This window comes from Carcharodon carcharias, chromosome 3 (assembly GCF_017639515.1).
Source record: "Carcharodon carcharias isolate sCarCar2 chromosome 3, sCarCar2.pri, whole genome shotgun sequence".
Taxonomy (NCBI): domain Eukaryota; kingdom Metazoa; phylum Chordata; class Chondrichthyes; order Lamniformes; family Lamnidae; genus Carcharodon; species Carcharodon carcharias.
The window spans coordinates 226,655,554-226,679,053 of record NC_054469.1 but is presented as its reverse complement, the minus strand read 5'-3'; the positions used below and the strand labels follow the sequence as shown (position 1 = coordinate 226,679,053).

The 23,500-nt window shown below is 41.5% G+C and overlaps 1 protein-coding gene across 4 annotated transcripts in view; it reads left to right on the top strand.

Annotated features, from left to right (window-relative positions):
- The window catches only part of kif15 (kinesin family member 15), an 84,926-nt gene that overhangs the window by 5,527 nt on the left and 55,899 nt on the right, over positions 1-23,500 (top strand). For all 4 annotated transcript variants that reach the window (XR_005942666.1, XM_041184951.1, XM_041184950.1 and 1 more), the window contains exons 2-15: positions 746-782; positions 2,810-2,996; positions 5,058-5,134; positions 7,070-7,107; positions 8,906-9,006; positions 9,679-9,858; positions 10,535-10,744; positions 11,806-11,931; positions 12,242-12,364; positions 13,069-13,192; positions 13,585-13,685; positions 15,794-16,003; positions 17,455-17,632; positions 17,844-17,985. Coding sequence is in view for 3 of the 4 variants with exons in the window: in XM_041184951.1 (XP_041040885.1) it covers positions 746-782; positions 2,810-2,996; positions 5,058-5,134; positions 7,070-7,107; positions 8,906-9,006; positions 9,679-9,858; positions 10,535-10,744; positions 11,806-11,931; positions 12,242-12,364; positions 13,069-13,192; positions 13,585-13,685; positions 15,794-16,003; positions 17,455-17,632; positions 17,844-17,985 (1,834 nt within the window). In the remaining variant the exon portion in view is untranslated. The remainder of the gene's footprint in view (positions 1-745; positions 783-2,809; positions 2,997-5,057; positions 5,135-7,069; positions 7,108-8,905; positions 9,007-9,678; positions 9,859-10,534; positions 10,745-11,805; positions 11,932-12,241; positions 12,365-13,068; positions 13,193-13,584; positions 13,686-15,793; positions 16,004-17,454; positions 17,633-17,843; positions 17,986-23,500) is intronic.

The window sequence follows — 23,500 nt, the reverse complement described above, 5'->3', positions numbered from 1 at the left end:
ATTGCCTCTATAAGCTCACCTCTTGCATTCTTTGTTTCCGTGCTAAATGCCCAAATTAGTCCATCTTTCCCCAATAACTTGACATTTTACAGTCGAGGTCAACCTTAAGATTCTGTATCATCTGATTCCAGTGTCTGAATGTCACTTTTTTACCTTGATGAACAGAGCTGGACAGTGCTCAAGATGGATTTTACAGCAGTTACTGTTTTAATCTATTAGTACAAATAATAAAATGAATTAGCAACTTACTAAAAGTCATAGTATTTTAAATTTCTAAATTCTAGTTCTACACTTCCTCCCATTGAAACTAAAGCAGCCCTTTTGAACTTCAGCTATAACCTTTTATGAAGTCCTGTTTTTTTTTGAAAGCTCATTTTAGATACTTGTTGGAGGAAATATTTGTTGAATGGGAAATGGTTCACAACTTGACACCAAATTTCTTGTCTCCGCAATTACCCATCAGTAGGTCAGGAGTGGAGGGAGAAGAGTGAAATACTTTAATATAAAACCCCAACCCCCCTGTAAGCCTGAGAAGACATTATTTTCATTAGAAAGCTTCACCAAGTGCGGGCAGAAAACTTAAAAAAAAAAGACAGACCAGTAAAGTGGAACTCAGTAGTTGGCGTTGTCTGGGCCAGCCCTATATAAATTTTGCCAAACTCCTGGTGATGAAGTGGGACAAAATACTGTGGTTTGTTTTGTAATAATCTTCACAAAGTTACAGCCAACTTATGTGTTTCTTCAGGGGATGCTGTTGATATGCCTTCCGTCCAGTCACCAAGGTAAGAAATTATTTCTGAATTAAACAATGCAGTGTCATGGGGAGAAACCACAGTGGCTTGCAAATCATACACCTGTTCACTTAATACTTTAAATTGAGTTGCTGTGGTCAGTGTTGCATTGTCAGTAGGATCTAAATGAAGAGAAATTTTCATACAGTATCCACTAGAACTGGAGAAGAAGACAATTGCTCTAAAGTGGTTGCATTTCCCTTACTTGGCACCCTAGGCTGATTCATGAACTAACTTTATGAACACAAAAACAAAATACTGTAGATGCTGGAAATCTGAAATAATAGAAAATGTTGGAAACACTCAGGTCAGGAAAGAGAAATAGAGTTAATGTTTCAGGACTGAAAGCCTGCGTCAGAACTGGAAAAAATTAGAAATGCAACAGGGTTTAAGCATTGGGGAAAGGGGAGGAAAGAACAAGAGGGAAGATCCGTACTAGAATGGAAAATGGGAGAGATTGAATGGCAAATGGGATGACGGTGCAAGGCAAAAGGAGATAGTAATGGGATAAGTAAAGAGACCAGATGGATTCAGAAGAGGTGTAAATGGGAATAGCACAGATGCTATTGAAAGAATGGGGCAAAGGTTATGACCTGAAATTGTGAAACTGTGTTGAGATACAATTTAACATAGAAATGTGAAGTTATACATTTTGGCAGGAAGAATGAGGAGAGGCAATATAAACTAACAGGTACAAATCTAAAGGAGGTACAGGAGCAGAGACCTGGGGGTATATATGCACAGATGGTTGTAAGTGGCGGGGGGGGTTGAGAAGTATTTTAGAAAAAGCACATGGGATCCTGAGTTTGATGCATAGAGTATAAAAGCAAAGAACTTATGATGAACCTTTATAAAACGCTGGTTCGGTCTCAACGGGAGTATTGTGTCCAATTCTGGGCAGCACACTTCAGGGATCATGTGGAGACTTTAGAGAAAAGATTTGCGAGAAATGTCTCCAGGGATGAGGGACTTCAGTTACTTGGATAGATTGGAGAAGCTCAGGTTGTACCCCTTAGAGAAGAGAAGGTTGAGAGGAGATTTGATAGAGTTGTTCAAAATCATGTGTGGTCTAGACAGAATAGATGGAGAGGTACTGTTCCCATGGGCAGAAGGGGAAAGAATCTGAGGACATAGAATGAAAGTGATTTGCAAAAGAGCAAACGGGATGTGAGGAGGAACTTTTTTTATGCAGTGAGTGGAATTGGAAAGCACTGCCTGAAGGGGTGGTGGAGGAAGATTTAATTCAAAAGAATTAAATAAGCACCTTAAGGAAAAAATTAGCAGGGTCACGGAAATAGCTGTTGAGTGGGACTAACTAAATTGCTTTTGCAGAGAGCTAGCATGGACTCAATGAGCCAAATGGTCTTGTGTGCTGTAAGCATTCTATGATTCTAATGAGTCCAGTAGGGTCTAAAATGTCTAATTGAAAGTTGAGCTGTTGTTGTTTGAGATTATGTTGGATTTCATTAGAACAGTGTAAGAGGCCAAAGACAATGGGTGGATAATTAAAATGGCAGGTTTACGGAAGTTTGGAGTCACGCTTGCAGGCTGAACAGGGATTCTGGATAACTTTATTAAGACATGTTTTACCCCCAACCCTCTCCAGCCCTTTCACTGAGGGAAATCTTCTAATTTTAATGAGCTTATTACTAATTTGACAAGGCCAGATTGGCAATTGAGCTTGGTTTTTTCCTGGACTGTGTGGCTCAGCATTGCACAGAGCTGTTCATTTGTGCACTGAGCAAATGAACTGCTCACTGGACTGAAACTTTAATTAGACAATGAGCAACTTTTTTTTTCATTTTGTCACTTTCCTTCCATTCAGTGCATTATTGAAATTATGTCCTTGTGCTTTGATTTTTAAAACCATTTTCATTCCAATTTGTTCTTAAATCAGCAAAAGCTGAAACCCAAACTAAATGTGGTTTGGCAATATCGGGGGGGACTGTCGGATCACTGTGCTGTTGGCAATAGTTGAATTGGAGGATGCTGTTTGATCTGAAGTTTTGTCACTGCAGTGCTGAAGGAGATTCCATCAAGGTCTATGTGAGAGTGCGACCGCCAGCAAAGAAAACTGAATTGTTTACTGATGGAGACCAAGGGCTGTGCTTGGCAGTTACCTCACCAAATACTATCTGTCTCAGTTCAAAACCTGAACCCAAGATTTTTACATATGATCATGTGGCTGATATGGATACTACTCAGGTACAGTAGAAATAAGATGAAACTTGGTGTTCTACAGTGAACAGTTATCTATTTTAATGCCGTGTTGTGGACAAATATAGAGAGGAAGCATGATTGCTTCCTCCAAATTTTTTTTTGAGTTCTTTTACCACCCCTGACCCATGTCTTGTTGCTTCTCCTGACTGAGGGGCCAAGTAGGTTGCTGATTACATGCTTTGGTTGCAATTGACCTGACCATAGCAATGTTGGTGAATAATCAGTGTTGATTTTTTTCAATTTATACGGTTGTTCTTTTGCTCCACCCACGCACTCTGTATTTTATCATCTAGTACCAAACGTTGGCTTTACTTCAGCCAATGATAGTATTGCTGAGGTCAGAAATGCTGTATGAGGACAATTACTACCCACATCTCAATATGGAGTAGAGTATTGAACCACAATATTGTGTCCTCTCTTTCTGTGCATTTTGTGGGTGTTTTTTAAACCTGTTCAATCTTATTACGCATGTCAGCATGCTTAAGGATGGTATTGCACTATGCAAGTAATCCAGCTTTTCCTACAGCCAAAAAATGTATATTGCAGAATCAATATATATTGCAACATGCTATAACTCCTATACAGTCTAAAGTCTGGGATATGACCAAAAATGTGTAATGTTGGTTTGGCATGTAGCAAATGCTTTGCAAGTTGAGTTTTATTTTCTGCTTTAATATATTTGGAAATATGAATATGTACAGCAGTAATGTAAGTAACAATTCAAAATTCCAAAGAGAGAGGGAGGGAAACGCCATTGGCTTGGCAGGCAGCAGATACATACCTGTGATGTGTTCTGAAAGATAGTGGTAGACATCACCTTGCATTAATTGTACTGCTTTCTTTTTTAGTTTTTGCTCACAAATTCTGATAAAGACTCAGTTCAAACTTGTGTTATATCTACATGTAAAATTTCAACTTAATTAGTTTACATTTATTCATTAAAGAGCCAGAAATAGGAAAATATCCAATAGACAGAACTGGCATTTAGGTGTCCTTTTTTGTGTTGGCATGATTTAAAAAAACATACGCACAGTATGCTTTGACTGCCAGACTTAGAGGTTGCACTGATGTTTCTCGCTGATATATTTTTGCCATATCTTTTCCCTTTGTTTTTTTCAAATCGGCTGATGAATTCTCTGCTCCATAAGCTCCCACACCATGATCACCATCATAATAGCTGAATTCAAACATGGGCACCTTTGGGTAGGCCTCCGTAGGTGAAAGGTGGAAATGCTGTTAACTATTTTACTATGTTTCAAAAAAAACTGAGGCTTGCATTTGTATAGCACCTTTCACGACCTAAGAATGTTCAGTGTTTTACAGCCATACGGACAAATGAATTAGGAGCAGGTGTAGGCCATTCAGCCCCTTGACCCTGCTCTGCCATCCAATAAGATCATGACTGATCTGATGTGGCCTCAACGCCACTTTCCTGCCTATCCACTATACCCTTAGGTTCCTGTCTAAAAAGGGAATTGGTCTAGTACCTTGAAAATATTCGTTGACCCGCCTCTGACGCTCTCTGGGGAAGAGTTCCACAGACTCTCAACCCTCGAGAGAAAAAAATTCTTCTCATCTCTGTCTTAAACGGGAGACTCCTTATTTTTAAACTATGTCCCCTACTTCTGCTCTCTCCCACAAGGGGAAACATCCTTTCAGCATCCACTTTGTCAAGTCCCCTCTGGATCTTATATGTTTCTTTATTTTTCTGAACTCCAATGGATACAGACCCAACCTGTCCGACCTTTCCTTATAGATGGCCTCCTCATCCCAGGAATCCCATTGAGTGAAGTACTTTTTTTAAATTGTTATTTGTTGCTGTTGCAGCACGGGGTCATGCAAAAGCCAGGCCCCAAAAACAACAATGTGGTGATAACCAGTTTTTAGGTGTTGAGGGATAAATATTTACTTGGTTTTGAGTTTGTGACAATTTAGTCTGTGATGTTTTAATAATACATAATAAGAAGAATGCACAGTGTTGTAAAATGATCCATGTGCCTGGAAAATGTTGATTAAATATGCATTTTCTTACCCTCCATTCTGCAGGAAGCCGTATTTTCAGCCGTGGCTCGGGGCATCATTGAGTCCTGCATGAACGGATACAATGGTACCATTTTTGCCTAGTAAGTATTTTGTAAATTATTTTACAATGCAATAATTTGTTTGTTAAAAAGAGTTGTAAAGGTGTTTCTGCATAATTTTTAAATTACAATGAAGTGGTGAAATAAGATATCAAGGAGGTTGCTGGGGTTCCTTCAATTTCTGTTCCCATGGATTAAAGCTTTTAATTTTTGATGTTAAATTTGATTCCATTCAAATCATGATGTGGTGTTGATAATACGTATTTTGGCGTTCCCAATGGTGTTACCGATAGGTATGTGCCTGCAGTGCACATCTATGCTGATTTAATACCAGTTGGTACCAAATTGGCATTGGTACACTGAGGATATCTATTGTAAGAGGTGGATGCTGATCCAACATGGAATGTTTTTCTAGATTGGGATAAATTTGAAGGAGTTCTGATACGCAGCTAGCAATGTGGATCTGACCTTGGAATGTTGATGTTGACATTGGAAGCTTCAAATGGAAAAGTGTTCTGTTTCTAATGCAACCATTCTTTACCTTTAGCACAAATATTTGGCCATCCCACTGGATGATTGTCATACAGTGTGTTATTTGTGTGCTTTGTGAATGCATCAAATGTTCTTTGGATGGTATTCCTGAGAACCATCATTTTTTTGCATTTCATAACATGCCTATCCTATATTGTAAACTGGACAAAGTTGTTGTGTGATGTTGCAGGTTTAAAGTAACCGATTGTTATGCTCGAGGCCCTTGGAGCTCACAATGTCATTGACTGCCAGCTTCAAGCCCATCTCTACAGAATCTCCAGTCCAGTTTCTGTCAATGTCACAAACTGATATTGTTTGACCGAGATCCTCACGAATGACATCCTTTGTGACTGTGACCATGGACCGTGTCCTCCTCAGTCTTTCTGCAAAGTTCAACGCACTGATCATGTCCTCTTCTATCAAGACTTTCAAGTTGCCGAACTGCTTTGGACTGCTTTTGCATGGTTTCCACTTCTAACCATCTAAATGTGGTCAGCACATCTCTGCTGATATCTTCAGTTCCCTTCCTCATGGAACAAAAAAGATTTACCCTCTCCTTTCTTAAGTATATGCTGCCCCTTGGACATCATCTGCAGGCTTCTGTAGGTACTGCTGATGACATTTAGCTTTAATTCTCCGCCACATAACCACCTCTGTGCTACCAGACTGCAAGTTCAATGTGCCACAATTTTTCAGCTGAATGTTGGTTTGATGACACTTTTTTGCAACCTGGCACAAGATTTTCTGCTTTGGTGTTGATTTAACCCCTTCTTGGATTTTTGCTCAAGCTGAATATGACCATGTGTAACTTTTGACATCGTATTCAACTTCAGCTGAACCCCAAACACCACATCCTTGCTCTTGTCAAGAGCACTTTCTTCCATATCCACAATATTGCTCCATTGCCACTGGTGAAAACCTTATCCTTGTTCTTCTCATCTCTAAATACAATAGTTTCCTTGCTATCTTTTGTTCATCCACACTGTGCATCTAATTTGTTCAAAATGAAGCTGTCTGATTCTTGTCGTGCTCCAAGCCTTTTTTGCCCATCACTCCCATATTTGCAACACTACATTGTCTCCTGTTCCACAGTGTATTAAGTTCAAATATTTGGCCTTTAAGTTACTTCAAGGCCTCAATCCATCCTTTCTCAACCACCTCCTTTTTGCTGTCCCAGCTCTGACTTCCTTTTGAGACCATGTATATCTCTTTTTTTTAATCTGAAAGAGGAATAATTTTTCAAATGCTTGTTTAAAAATGAATGTTCAGTGGAATGTGATGAAGTAGGTATTAATTTTCAGGTTGTTCTACTGAACAAGGAAGGCAGACTAAATTTTTAGTCTGCCTTTAAAGTTTCTCACTTGTTTACTCTCACCCACCCAAAATATTGCATTAAAGTCAACATTGTGAAGAATGACTTATGAAAAATGGTATTTCTTTTTCTAGTGGACAGACTGGTTCAGGGAAAACGTTCACAATGTTGGGTATGTACTCAATTTTAAACTCTTCTTTATATTTTAATTGCTTAATCTGTCAGATGATGAAAAACCTGATGGATCAATAGTTAGGAAGCTTTGATTCAGTGAGAGACATTGCATCTGGAAAATCTGTAGTTGCCAATTTAACCTAATATTGGGTATAGTATACAAAAATCATCTTATTAGAAAACGTTAAGATACCGTTTTGAAATGTTAATATATGGTGACACATTATTTCATGATTCTTTATATCTTACCTATAGATAAGATATAAATAAAAGCTACTAATGAAGTGTGCAAAGAATTGTTGCAAAAATCTTATACAGAGATTGGCTTGTTCTTGGTTTTAAAGTTGTTGTTTTGGTCTCTTATTCCCTGCTGTGTTTCAGTTGTGGTTCAGTTGCTAGCACACTTGCCTTCGAGTCAAAAGGTTCAAGTCCCATTCCAGGACTTGAGCACAAAAATCGAAATTGACACTCCAGTGCAGTACTGAGGGACTGTTGCACTGTTGAAGGTGCCATCTTTCGGATGAGATGTTAAAACGAGGCCCTGTCTGGACCTCTCGGTGAACGTAAAAGATACCATGGTGCTATTTCAAACAAGAGCAGAGGAGTTCTCCCCTGTACCTTGATCAATAGTTACTCCTCAATCAACACTAATAAAATACATTATCAGGTCATTATCACATTGCTGTAAGTGGGAGCATGCTGTGTGCATATTGATATATTTCCTACATTACAACAGTGACTACACTTCAAAAGTACTTAATTGGCTGTAAAGTAGTTTGGGGAATCATATGGCTGCGAATGGAGCTGTATTAATGCAAATTAGTAATATAGGGCATTGGTGAGACCACATCTGGAGTACTGTGTATGGTATTGATCTCCTTATTTAAGGAAGGATGTAACTGTGTTGGGTCAGAGAAGGTTTACATAACTAATACCTGGAATGGGAAGGTTGTCTTATGATAAAGAGTTGGACAGGTTAGGCTTTTATCCAGTGAAGTTTAGAAGAGGAAGACGTGACCTGATTGAAACATTTAAGATCCTGAGGTGATCTTGACAGGGTGGATGTGGATAATATGTTTCCTCTTGTGGGAGAATCTAGAACTAGCGGGTCACTGTTTAAAAATAAGAGGTCACCCATTTAAGACATGAGAAATGTTTTCTCTTAGATGGTCATAAGTCTTTGGAACACTTCCTCAAAAGGTGGTGGAAGCAGAGTCTTTGCATATTTTTAAGGCAGAGGTAGATAGATTCTTGGTAAGCGAGTGGGTGAAAGGTTATTGGGGGTAGGCAGGAATGTGGAGTTAAGGTTACAGTCAGATCAGCCATGATCCTATTGAATGGTGGAACAGGCTGAAGGGGCCGAGTGACCTACTGCTAGTCTCAATTTGTATGTTAGTATGTATGTTTTTTGTTTAAATTTATTTTTTTTTTTATACCTTCATCTACTCAATTCCACCAAGGTTGGAATTTTCTGTTGGGGAATGACTTATATGGATTTCTGTGCTAAAATTCCATAACTTAATGGATTTAGACAATGGACTGTAGGGGTTATTTTGAGAAGCTCAGCTTTCTAACCTCATTATCTATGAGGATGTTGAAAATAAAGTTTGAATACTATAAGATTAATTATGGAATCCTCTGCTTCTGCGCAGCATGACTCTATGCTGGATGCATTGCCATGCAAAATTATTCCTTAAGGGATCATGTACTCGTTTGTTTTCACGCATGTTTACAAAAGTACAAAGCTCAAACCTTATTTTTATAATGGTAATAAATATTGTGTTTTTTGTTTTCAGGTCCCTCTGATGATTCTGATAACTTCACTCACAATTTGAGGGGCGTAATCCCTCGCAGTTTTGAATATCTCTTTTATTTGGTCAATCGAGAAAAAGAAAAGGTATCTCTTAGATTTCAGGCTTTTTTTACATTTCTTTTTATAATGTAACATTTACAATTGTATAAAGTGTTGGACTTGAAATATCGCAAAGCACTTCAGTGAATTACCATAACTTGGGTAGACAAATGCAGCATCTGTGAATGACTAGTTAATCTGTGTTTTAATGTTATTAATTGAGGGAGGAATGTTGGCCAGGACACGGAGAACTCACTGTTCTTTGGTAGTTCCTATGGCTCAGGTGGACAATATTTCAACATAACACCTCATCTAAAGCATGGCATCTCTGAGACTGCACCCTTATTTCAATACCGCAGTGGTCTGCAAACCTAGATTGAACCTAAGTCCGATATTGTGCCTGATTGTACAGCTTTCTGAACCACGTTTGTTTGTTTTGTATCTTCCCACTATCCCCCAAAAGGAAAAGTGTGTTTGTAAGTGTTGGAAAGAATAGCAGGCTGTTTATCAACCTGTTGAGCCAAATCATGAAAGCTCCTTCCATGGCCAACAAGTCCTGGAGTGGACTTAAACCTGGAGCTTCTGGCTTAGAGGCAGGGATGCTACCTACTGGGCCACAAGACTCCAGTCACAGGTGAAAGATAACCAGCAACTGAGCCAAGCTGTTCAATGAGATTTTCTTGAAATTTAATAATCTACTTCTATATCCCTTTATAGGCTGGTGAAGGCAAGAATTTTCTGTGCAAGTGCTCCTTTATTGAGATTTACAATGAACAAATATTTGACCTATTGGACCCTGCTTCATCCGGCCTATTTCTTCGTGAAAACATAAAAACTGGGGTCTTTGTAGAAGGGGTGGTCGAACAAGTTGTAACTTCAGCAGCTGAGGCCTATCAGGTAATTTAGTACCACTTCACTTACAATGGTCCAAACTTAATGTAGACACTTGGTTTAGTAATGATCACACAAGATCTACTGTTTTATTTTACCAGTTGGCCAGGTCACTTGCTGTAGCATTTTTTTGAAAGTATTTTAAAGAGGATTTTGTTTTGTATTCAGGTGTTTTTCCAGTGGTTCATTAAAGTATCAAAAATGATGTATTCTGAAAATGCATCAAATTTTATCACACTCTTAACTGCAATGAGCGGTGCTGCAGTAGATTAGTTGTTGATGTTTAAGCTTCTGTGCTTGTTTAAAACTCTAAATAAAATTCTCATGGCAAATGAAGTAATGGCATCAATCTACTGATTGTGGCCTTGAGCAAGACTATTTACCAAATTGCTAAAGTGTTTTTAAGATTTGCATGTTACCTTGTCCTTTTTTTAGTTTATGAATTCAACCATAATTAACCGTTAACTTGAATTATCCTGTTTGTCATGAAAACCTGTGTTTTAATTGAGCAATGTGATGACCACAGTTCTAAAAATGGTATTGGATGTTAATGAGTCCACTAGATTAGGACCCAAGGAGAAAAAGAAACTAGTGTATTTAAAATTACAGTTGTAGTTCGTTAATATGCAGGAATTGTGGGCAGGTGCAGAAAAGGAATAAAACATTTTCTAATTTTTGATAGGTGTTATCCATGGGATGGCGGAACCGAAGTGTAGCTTCCACTTCAATGAATCGTGAGTCATCACGGTCTCATGCTGTCTTCACAGTTATCATACAATCAAAGGAAAGCATCAACAACCTAGTTAACATCCGAACGTCGCAGCTGAACCTGGTTGACTTGGCAGGGTCAGAACGACAGAAGGATACACATGCTGAAGGGCTTCGGTTAAAGGCACGGACGATTTTACATCTTCTGTTTAACAATTGCAAATTACAGGGACCAGTTACTGCATCATACAACTGGAGTCTTTCATATTCAAAAGATGCTGCAGTTACAATAACTAGGGGCTGGATATTATGTTCTCCCACTGTTGGGTTTGAAGGAATGGGGGAATGTAAAATTTAATGGGTGGCCTTCCCACCACCCACCTGCCCCCCCACCCTTGCCCCTTGATCTATCTGAAATTTTATGGGGGGCAGGGAAAGCATTGGGTGGCCCATCTACCCTTGGGCCTGTTGAATCCCTTCAGTGGAAGATTAATAGCCACTTAAGGGCTCCATCCCACTCCACCAGCATTTTAGCCACGGTTGGGGAAGGTGTACGCCGACCGGGAAACGCAGCAGCTTTAGCTGCATTGGCTAGTGTCGGGCAGGGATGGTGGGGGTGGGTCCTTTCCGGTTCCACTGAGCCCATTGGATGCACACGCCTCAAGGTCAACCATCCCTCTCCACCCTTAACCTTTTCCGCCCCCAAACTCCCCTCACTGAGACTCCCCAACCACAGATTGCCTGGGCTTCTCAGCATGGGACTACCTGGCCATCCAATTGGACAGTAGCTCTCGAAAGTGGGACCTCCCAAGATAAAGGCAGAAGTCTCATCTGAAAGCAATTAACGTTGCTCCCAGCGTTACCTTGTCGGGGGACAGCTGTCGGGATCATGGGTACTTTTCCCCACGTACTTGCTATTATCTTGAGGGGGCAGGGACCTCCATGGTGCCCTGTGAAATCCAACCCTAGGTATTAAAACTAGTTTGCCTACATGGATAGATCAGGGCTTTTACTAAGTACAGAAATATTTCAGTGTATGCATGTGATTGAATTCACATGGCATCTGGGCAAATCTTGATTCCAATTTTAAAATTCTTAAAATTGTTTCTCACCAATCTCATGGCTGATTGAGCACCATACAATTATTTTACTTTTATCAAGCTACATTATTTGAAAAATTATGAAAATTAAAGCAGAAAAATTCCATGTTTTTTTGTTATCACTTCTTTTTTCTGTATGTTTTAGGAGGCAAGCAGTATAAACCGATCACTGAGCTGTCTGGGCCATGTTATTATGGGCCTTGTTGATGTGGCCAATGGAAAAAACAGACATATCTGTTACCGAGATTCTAAGCTGACATTCTTGTTGAGGGTAATGTAACTGTTAGATTGTTAAATATTTGGAGATTTTAAACAATTGAAGGATTCTTTTATTGCTCACAGGTTAACTAATATCATTTTGTAACATTAAAAATGATGTATCATTCATCATAAACTTTATTTTGGAAGTGGACACCATGCTTTTGGATAAGTGGATCTTAGATAATATTTTAACAATCCATACTGATTAATAATATAGGAATATTGACAAATCAATAGATAGCATAACTTGAGGAAGTTGAGGAAGCCTGTTTGCTAACAGCAGCTTAGCTATAACAGATTAATGAATAATTTTGTTGCAGGACTCTCTTGGAGGAAATGCGAAGACTTACATTATTGCAAATGTTCACCCTGGGTCACGGTGTTTCGGTGAAACACTCTCCACACTTCAGTTTGCTCGTAGAGCTAAGCTAATCAAAAATAAAGTGAGTTCAAGTTTTTGATTTGTTCAGTATGTATCTCCTAATGTTGACTAACCAGGTTACGGTTATGCATCTTTATCATGTAATTAAGAACATGTAATAATTTGGCTGGTTATGGAGCAGTTGAGCCATACAAACCAGAAAAGTTCAATCTTCAGTGTAAGTTAAATCAGCTGGGGCATAGTAGAAGCCTTACAGTTGGCCTCAGCATCCAAGCTACGGGTGAGGGAAATGAGGGTTCGAGCTTCTGATTGTTCTCCCTTGATGGAAGTGTTTGTACGTAAGCATGGTGCAAGAAATGTAGCAAGCTTGGTTGTAGTGTCTTCAGCCAAATAGCCTGCTGACATCCATTGTCTAGGATCACACGTTAGATAATGTAGGACCCCTGTACCCTTTCAAGAACTAATATCTTTTTAGAAGAGTACAGGGAAAATAAAAGTTAATTTTTGAAAACCTGAATGTAAAGGGTTATATTTCATTCTGTAAGCTTTATGATCTCTTTGTAGTTTTGATTTAATTTTTTTTTCTTTTGAAACTGAACCGTAATGATCCATGTGGATGCTGTCTTTTAAATAAAAACATTATATCAGTCAACCAAAGGCAAGATGGCTAATGCTGTGCAAGAACATCTTATAAAATTGTTGCTTTGTGATTATTTGGTTACTGTTAGATTGATGTAGCACCAACTTGTTCCCTCTTCTTTGTAGGCCATAGTAAATGAAGATACTCAAGGCAACATCCACCAGCTACAGGCAGAAATCAAGAAGCTGAAAGAACAACTTTCTGAGCTATCTAAAGGACAAATATCACAGGGGGAAGAGGCTAAGAGAGGTAAGGAATCCAGTTAAGACGACAGACTTTGAGGAATAAGGGATTGGAAGCAGCTTTAAGAAAGCTGCTGAACTTCATGAAGGAACTTTTATGTTAGTGGACCAAATGCCTGCTACAACCAAGTGGCTTGCTTTGGGGTCTAACTGATTCATAAGTTGGCCACAGGAAGCATACAAAGACTGTACAAATCCATAAAACATCAACCAGTTAATTGCTGTTGAGCAGTTTGCCTTGGCTTGTTTTACTTAAATTGTTTTGGGTTCAAGCAAAAACACTTTTGTGCTAATGTGAAGCTTGCACTCTATTGAGTAAAGCTAATGTAGCTTCATGGTGACTGAAAATGTTTTTGAAAATCCTAAAAGTTTGATGAATGCTTTCTTTCACTCTATCAGATGCTGTTTCTGTGGATGAGCATGAAGTAGATGATAGTGAATGGAAGAATCGTTTTCTGGAAGCCATGCTTCTCTGGGAGAACAGTGAAAGTCAAAATCAGGTTAGATCCCAGCTAAATTTCTTTCCCTTGGAGGAAAGGGCAAAGTAATCTCAAACTGAAGCAGTACGTATCAGCAGCAAGACTTAAAAGTGGCAAGTAATATTCGTACCACACAAGTGCCAGGCAATGACCATCTCCAATGAGAGATCATCTAGCCATCTCCCCTTGATAGCCAATGGCATTAACATCTCTCACCATTAACATCCTGGAGGTTACCATTAGCCAGAAACTGAACTGGACCAGCCATATAAGTACTGTGGCAACAAGGGTGGGTCAGAGGCTGGAGACTCTGTGCTGAGTAACTCACCTGATTCCCGAAAGCCTGTCCACCATCTGCAAGATGCAAACCAGGAGTGTGATGGAATACTCTCCACTTGCCTATATGAGTGCAGCTTTAACGACACTCAGAAAGCTCGGCACCAACCAGTGCAACACAGCCTGCTTGATTGGCACCCCATCCACCACTTGAAATTTTCATTCCCTCCACCTCCAGCACAAAGTGTGTCCCATCTACAAGATGCTCTGCACCCAAGGCTCCTTTGACACCATCTTCCAAACCCTTGATGTCTGCCACCTAGAAGGACAAGGGCAGCAACTGCATGGGAATACCACTACCTGCAAGTTCCCCTCCAGGCCATATACCATCCTGACTTGGAGCTTTATTACTGCCCCTTCTGTTATGGCACAGTGGATGGTAGATGCCGAACTGCTCAAATCCCAGAGGGAAACTTGAAACAGCTGCCACAACTGTTTTGCAATTTGTATTTTATTTCGAGATGTGTGCCTTGAATTCAGTAGTAATAAGTCCACCAAGACTTAGAGGCTTTTTATAAAACTAAATTAAACATTTATTAATAAAAGAAAAGGTTTTAAGCGCATATATATGTTTACAATTTACTACTATAATAACTCCAAATTTCCCTAATTAACTTGGCTCCCAGCTACAGCTCTGTTAAGGCAACAGTAAAAACAAATAGATTTAACAGACCCAGGCAACGCACACTACACTCTGGACAATGATATTCAAAGTGAGTTTTTTTTTAGCTTCTGTTCCTATAGACAGCAACTTGATACCCAGAGGCTGGAGGTTGTTTACACTTGTGTTATATCTTAGAATGCCTTCTCCCTTACACATAACCTAACCTCCTTCATACGTGTTTCTCCATTTTTAATGTAAATTCCATTGTTCCAATATGCCTTTGCAACTTTACCTTTCTCATAATATAAATCTTTCATAGTATTCATATTATCAGTAACTTTTGGGAAAAATAAACACACTATTTAGCTTTGCTTCTTCTGGCTATGTGTAACATCTTACCATCGCTTTGAAATTCAAACTAACCTAATTTATCTATAAATGAAAATGTTCCTCACACCTCACAATCTGTAACTTCAGCCACATTTACGTATTTAGCATTTCAAACTTAGCTTCCTTTTTGATAACTCAAAACCTCCAAGCCAGCTGTCTCCAATTCAATTAAATCCCCCCCCGCCCACCACCCACACACACACACACACACACACTAATCCAAACCCCACTATTAACCTACCTTTACAATAAATCAGAATATTATGAAAATTATTATATTTTCATGGCACATCACTGTTGCTGGATCAAAATCCTGGAACATTCTCCTGAAGAGCACTTTGGGTGCACATACAGAACCTGGATTGCAGCAGTTCAAGAAGTGGCTCATGACCATCCTGTTGAGGGAAGCTAGAGATGAGCAGTGAATGCTGACCTTGGCAATGATGCTCATAACCCAAGAACAAATATTTAAAAAATAAAGCTGGCTGATTTTCAGCCATTTTAATTAATTCAACCAATTTGGGTTCATTTGATTGGCAGTGATATTGACTTTTCTCTTTATAAATGTGACAGAATCCACTGCAGGGTGGAATTGCAGTAGCACTTAAAGTAATATTGTCCTAGACCTGTTGCACAATGTAGGAATCAATGACTGCATGATCTCTGCTGGTGCTACTCATATCCCAGAAAGCAATTGACTGGAGAGACAGAAAATTAGGGAATGTGGAAAAGAAAACATTCCTCCTATTGCTGCAAAAGCTTTTGTGTCTTGTTTCTTTATCCCATTCTTGTGTTTCAGAACCTGAAAGAAAAAATTGGTCAACTTAAAGATGTGTGCGCTAAAAAGGAAAAGATACTTCAATCAAACAAAATGATTGTGAAGTTCAGGGAGACGAGCATAGCACGACTGGAAAAGTTTCTGAAAGAATCCCAAGGAAACCTACCTCCTGATGAAAAGGATGCAGAGATCATTGAGCTGAGGGAAGAAATTCAAACTTTGAAAAAACAGGTAGGATATCTAGAAAGAAAGTGGCCTGCTTAGAATTTTAACTTCAATATTTATCTTGAAGCATCTTCAAATAGAGTAATTCATTTGAATTGCTAACTTCTTAAACTATGAAATCACTATCTTTCAACTCGGTTCAGTGAAGCAAGAGATTGAACCAATATATTTGGCTAACAGTTTGAGATGAATTTAGTGCAGTTGGTTGTTATAGTTCACTCGGAGTCCAAGTTAATGTGGCAGCGTGCACTTTTCCATGCATGTTGTAGACCGGAACTGTGGATAGTGATTTATCCAATGTTTTTTCCATTACATGGCTGACCGGGAATACTTCCCACTCTTACCACCTGCCACTGCCTTGTGTTTGAAGAATTTCCAGGTTGATACTCAAACCTGTTTGGCCATGTTATGAACACACCTACCTTGCCCATCAAGTCCTGGAGTGGGATTTGAATCTAGAGTTTCTGGCTTTGAGGTAGGGACGCTATTCACTGGGCCACAAGATCCCCAAATGATTCGTAACTTCTGATAAACTATGCAGTTGTAGTAAGGTGCTACCTATGTTTTTTTTTAAATAAAATGGAATACCAAAAATGTAGCTGAATTCCACATATACTTGGAGCAAAGGAATCTAAAAGTGCATATCCGTAGATCATTAAAAGTAGCAACACAAGTTAAAGTAGCTGTAAACAAAGCACGGATTCATTTTTAGAGGAACAATTGAAAAGCATGTAAATTATGTTAAACTTATGTAGAACCTTACTATAAAAGCAAAATGCTGGAAATGTCACAGAAAATAAACACAGAAAATGCTAGAAATACTCAGGAGAGAGAAACCAACTTAATGTTCAGATCTTTGACCTTTTGTCAGAACCTTGGTATAGTTTAGAAATTTGGTTAGACCCTACTTGGATTGCTGTGTATTTTCTCCTTTCTGTATTATGAGAAGGATATGCAAGCATGGAGATGGTGCAAAAATGATTTATAGGCATGTTACGGAACTAAGAAGTCATAATTATCAGGAAAGATTGAACAGATTGGGCTTCTTGTCTTAAGAAAAGAGAGTGACCTAATAAAGGGCCTTATATAAATCCCCTTCATAATTTTAGAGAGGGCTTCCACTTGTGGGGAATCCAAAACTCAGGGCCATAATCATACAATAGTCTTTAATAAATTCAATAAATAATATAAAGTAGTTAGAATTTGAAACTTGTTTATCACATGAAGCAGTTGAAAAAAATAGCATAGATGCCTTTAATGGGAAGCTAGGTGAACACACGAGAGAGAAAGGAATAAAAGGATTTGTAGACAGGGTTCGATGAATAGGGTGGAAGGAGGCGCATGTGGAGGATAAATGCTGGAATAGACCAGTTGAGCCAAATGTCTTTTTGTGGTGTACACTCAATGTGATTCATATAAAGTCCCTTGTAGTAATTTATAATATCTTGTGCTACTAGATTGAACAAGACCCTCGGGTTGCCAGTTATGCAATGGAGAATCGTGCACTGCGGGAAGAAAACAAACACCTAAACGCCTTGGAGAGTGTGAAACGTGCTAAGGAAATTACTTTACACATGGCAGCAGAATTGGAAAGAGCATTTTTGGAAGCCTCTATTTCTGATAAAAATACTGGAGGTAAATATATTTCATTTTTACAATGTTTGTAATTTGACATGCAATTTGCTCGACAAAGCTGCAGCCTGAGAAGTGACTACTAACATAGTGTTAGTATAATCAATTGCCATACTTGTATTCTTTTTGCTGTTCCTGATTTAGCACTAATATCTGGCGTGTTGTTCCCTTGAATTGTAATTTGCAAGAGATGCTTTGTCAATTCATTTATAAGGTCAGACCTTGTACCAGTCACCTGTCAAAGTTGAAAACGTCTCTGCAGTATCACAAGAAAGACTTAAAGCTCGACTTCTGCAAGCACAGAGTGACTTATCTTCTGTGAAACAGGAATACGAGGAGTTTCAGGAGCTGACCAAGTAAGTCAACTAGTATTTATTTGAAAATTTCTACCAAATAACATAGTGCTATCAGTCTTAACTGTAGTTATTTTGTTATCGTGTTTATTCACTTACTTCTTTCATGAGCTGGCCAGGGAGGTGAAGTAGACAATGTTCAGCAAACCTTTCCTACCCCCTGCCTCATATTAGGGAGGTGAGCAGTGTGGTCCTGAAAAGAGCTGCTCAGGGGCTGCTGAGTTCCACTTCTTCCATCTAGTGAAAAATGACCCTAAGGCCTGAGCTGCTGTCTGCAGGTTTACTGCCCCAGTGAATCCACACCTGCTGCTAGGTCATTTGTCCATCGCTGCAGGACTTGAGAGATAGATAATAGATTTCAGATAATAGAAGGATGATAAACATGACTTGTGTGAGTTGCATTGTAGCAAGGGAGGGTTGCACATCTTCAGCCTCACTCTCTTGTCCTGACCTATTTTGGTTCAGTTGCAAGGCAAATCTAGATGGCTGGGGATAGATCCGGATGCAATGGATGACCATGACGTCTTGTGTGCCTTGTCGAGTTCTATGGGTTCCACAACATGGTGCTTCAAGACCATTGGAACTTAGATTGGTCTCAACTGCCCAATCTGCTGTAATCTGTCTTCACGTGCCAGGGTGGACCAATCCCTAATTTGCCACCAGTAGAAGGCCGATGCTACGCTCACCTGGTTTGGCCCGCCCTTTGAAGCAGTTTATTGGGGTGTGGCCACTGTCATGTGCAAACAACTGCTTGGAGCTACAGATGAGAGCTGAGTGAAGGTGAAGTCCAATACAGGATGAGCCATTCCAAAAAGCCTGCCTGTGATAGATGCTACCCCTCCATTTTTCTTTTGTTCATTCACGTGATGGCTAGGCCAGCATTTATTGCCCATCCCTAATTGCCCTCGCTCAGAGGGCATTTTTAACAGTGAACTACATTGCTGTGGGTCAGGAGTCGCCAGGTAAGGACAGCAGATTTCCTTCCCTGTAGGACATTAGTGAACCAAATGGGCTTTTTTTCACAACGATTGGCAATGGTTTCATGGTCATCATTAGACTTTTAATTCCAGCTTTTTGTTGAATTCAAATTTCACCATCTGTCATGGTGGCATTCGAACCCGGGTCCCCAGAGCATAACACTGTGTCTCTGGAGTACTAGTCCAGTGACAATACCGTATGCCACTGCCTCCCCATTACACTTAGTTGAATCAGAAAGCTGTTGACCTTTGATCCTATGCAGACTGCAAAGCCTGGAAGAGATTCTGCGATGCTCTGAAATTTGCCTAAGGGACCCAGTCTAACTTGGTCATCATCAATCCTCAGTGCCGACAGGTCAACACTGCTCGCAGAAAAAGCCCAAATTCTAGAAAGATAAGCAGTGACTTTAACCACATCCTCAGTCGGCCTTCAACCATCAATGAAGAAGCAATCCACGAGTGCCATCAATTGCTGTCTTGACCCTCTCAAGCTGTTAGAAACAATAAATGTCGTCAAACTCCTGACTAGCGACAAAGCTGTAGGAGCTACTGCTTGTCCCAGCTGAAGACTACAAGGCTGGAGGTCAATGTCTGCTCAAGAAGCTCACTGAACTCTTTCAGTTATGTGGAAGCAAGGAACCATCCCGCAAGTATACTAAGATGCATTATCCACCTGTACAAGTGAAAAAGAGCTGCCCAATCTTGTGACAATCATAGAGGAATCTCCCTCCTCACCATCACCGGCAAAATCGGCGCCAAAATCCTTCTGAACCGCAAGGTACAGGATCTGATGCCAGAGAATCAATGTGGTTTCAGAAAAGGTCAAGGAACCACTGATATGGCGTTTGCAGTTAGACAGTTCCAGGAGAAATGCCTAGGCAGAACATGGACCTCTACACCACATTTGATGGAAGCTAAATCCATAAATAATTTTAAAAGGCATTTGGCTTGGTGCTCTGGGGTGAGGTACTTTGAGGATTGCAGACAAAAATAGGGAGCTTGAGACTAAACACCCCTGCGTTTTCAAAAAGTCAGCACAGATACAATGGGCTGAATTGCCTCCTCCTGTGCTGTAAATTTCTTGACACAGTTAGCTGGAGGGCATCAGGAAGTTAATGGAGAAACTCGGCTGCCCTGAGAAATTCATCACAATGGTTCATCAGTTCCATGACCGTGTGCTCATGCGTATGCTGAATGATAGTGAGTCTTCTGACCCATTCCTTGTCACTAATGGAGTTAAACAGGGCTGCATGCCAGCCCTCCCCATGTTTTTCTCTGCCGTGCCCTTCAGTAATCTCCATGATGGCGATCCTGGTATTGAAATCTCATATCACACAGATGGCAAGCTGCTCTGTCTGTGAAAACTCCAGGCAAAGACCAAGGTCTCCAAGGTCATAATTCGCGATTTCCTGTTTTCCAATGTGCACGAGCTGCTGGTTCAGAGTTGACATGCAATGCAGCATGGACTTGTTCTCCAACGCATGCAACAACTTCAGCCTTGTGATTATCACGGGATAAAAACTGATGTAATGGATCTCCCTGTTCCATGAAAGCCCTATCTCAACCCCAGAGGGCAGAATTTTCTGGCTGACGTGCTGGTGGCAGAGCCCACATGTCAGCGCTTAAAATGTTGTGCGCTGACATCTCGCGAGTGTCCTGACGTCAGTGTGCGGCATCGTGATATTTAGGTTGGCAGGCGCGCTATACAGTGGGACCCACGCCCGCCATTAATTAAAGGCCTCGTTAAGGCCCTTAACTTGTCAATTGTTGACGATTTTGAGGGGCCGTGTGAATTTTGGCTTGGCACATGGGCCCAATAGGCAGGCGGGTAGGTGATTTTTTATTAAAACTCATGCACTGGTGGGATATGTGGACTCAGGGGCTGTTCATGTTTTTCATGAAGTATTTAATGCAGAAAGTTTTAAACTTGCCTGTGTGATTTGTTAGCAGTTCACATCGATTTCCAAGAGCTTTTTGTGTACTTTAAAACCAGTCAGCAGACAGTTATCTTAATCGGGCCTGCAGCTTTTGGAGGCCTCCATTTAGCCTGGTTATGGGTTCTGACATCTCCACTGGAGGCAGCTCCTCTGAGGAAGAATGGCGGGATAGAATAAGGAGGAGGCCAGGAGTGGACAATCAGCCTCCAGGGGAGCCACCTTTGGAAGGCCGGGCGCAGGGCGAAGAGGTTGTCCAAGGTGGAAGGGGCTGCAGAAGATGCCACTATCCTGTTGTCAGGGTTTACAGGCGGCGAAGCAGCTACCTCAATATGACTGAGGTGCAGTGCCAAAGGAGGCTCCATCTCTCAAGGGAGACAGTCAACTATATCTGACAGATGATTGCCCCTGAGATCTCCCCTAATTGTGTGGGTAGACACCCCATGCCAGCATCTCTGAAGCTCACAGTTGCTCTCCAGTTCTATGCCTCTGGCTCCTTCCAAGGCTCGGTGGGTGATCTTTGCGGTGTCTCCCAATCAGTTGTCCAGATTTGTGTCAAGCAGGTTACAAACGCTCTGTTCAGACGGGCATTGACCTTCATCAACATCCACTGGGACCAGGCAAGCCAGACACAGCGAGCCAGAGGCTTCGCTGCCATTGCTGGCTTCCCCCGTGTACAGGATGCAATAGACTGCACACATGTTGCCATCAAGGCGCCAGCAGGTGAGCCCGGTGCCTTCATCAACAGGAAGGGCTTCCACTCCATGAGCGTGCAGATAGTGTGTGATCACAGGATGCAGATTCTGCAAGTTTGTGCAAGGTACCCAGGCAGCTCCCATGATGCCTACATCCTCAGACACTCCCAGGTGCCGGGGCTTTTCAATTCTCTGGCTCAGCTGGATGGTTGGCTGGTGGGCGACAAGGGCTATCCCCTCCGAAGGTGGCTCATGATGCCACTCCGCCGTCCAAGAACAGAAGCTGAGGAGTGCTACACTAGATCCACGGCACCACAAGGGTTGTGGTGGAGAGAGCCATCGGTGTTCTCAAGATGCGCTTACGTTGCCTGGTCCGCTTGGGGTGCACTCCAGTACCCCCAGATCACGTCTCTGGTTGTGGTAGCATGCTGCGCTCTGCACAATGTTGCGCTGGAAAGTGGGAATGCAGTTGACGATGAAGAGCTTGACACCCTGGATGAGGCTGCACATGATGAATCCAGCAGTGGCTCAGAGGATGATGAAACACAGGGCGATGATGAGGGGCAGCGCGCCGACCCGCTATTACACCAAGGAAGCAGGGACACCCGGGACAATTTAATCCAACGAACCTTCAGCTAGCTGCACACACATCAGCAGGACCAGCATTGCCTGGCGCTTCCACACGTGGCACTTAGGTGCTAAATCTTCCACCTCCATCAGCTGCAACTAAGGACTCAGTACAGAAACATCAATGTCCACTCAAACACTCATGAAATGTCTGTGAAACATACAAATGCAGCACAAAGGGAACACCCTCAGCCATGGTCAGAGAAGTGGACTTTATTCTGTCCAACATAAAACAGAAACGTCTCTATGACAAACATAACTATTTGTTTCCTAATCTAAGGCCAAAACAAAATCACCAGTGACATACCCATGGAGTGCCTAATGTGCCTTATGCTTTTGTTTGCGAGTGCTACATCTAGGTGCTGCCCCATCACTTGGAGTGGCTTGTGAGACAGCCTGCTGACTCTGCTTTCCTGTTGGCCTCGATGACCTTGGTGGGTGTCCTCTGGCCTGTGGAGCCTGTGAGGGCCCCGCCTGGGAGGGAGTGGTCAGTTTCAGAACTGGCACCTCCCCAATTGTCGCAGCCTCAATGGATGCAACATTGACTGGCAGAGGGGCGGAGGAGTTGCAACCCTCATCCGGAGCACCCTGAGAGGAGCTCGCAGCGACGACAGGCACCTGCTGTGCCCACGTGAGGTCACATTGGACCTCCCTGCTCACCGCAGATGCATGGGCACCGAGCGCTGACATTTAGTGCCCAGAACACCTCCCACATTGGGAATGACCACCCGTGGCTATTACCGCTGTGAGGGCTTGCAGGTCAAGCGTAACCCAATCAGAAGAGTCTCCATCTGATCGAAGCCCCTCTCCATGAGAGTCACCAATCTCTCAGTGGAGGAAACGTGAAACTCTGTCCTGAGATTCATGCCTTCACTTACGCTCTGCCTGGACTCCTCCACTGCAGAGACCAACTGAAGCATACCCTCATGCAACCCTGCCAGATGCAAACTTGAATTCCTGCCGCTAGTCCTGCAGCTGCTGCATTGGTGACAACTCCAGAGGCACTTAATCACTGCTGGACTCAGCGTGTGCCTGGTCCCCTGCAGCCCTCCAGCTGCTGGCGCCATCAGCACTCTCTGTCCCTGCCATCTCCTCCAGCGATTGTGAAGTGCCCTCTCCACTATGACCCAGGACACTAGCTGACGTTAAATTCCCCACCGAAGTGTTTGTGGCTGTGTTGGTGCCTGGCTGGCTGAAATGATGTGCCGCAAGTTACATGTCTTGGCCCTCAGGTTTGGAAGGGGGACTCCGGTATCGTTGGGCATGGCCATGTAGTGGTGATGTT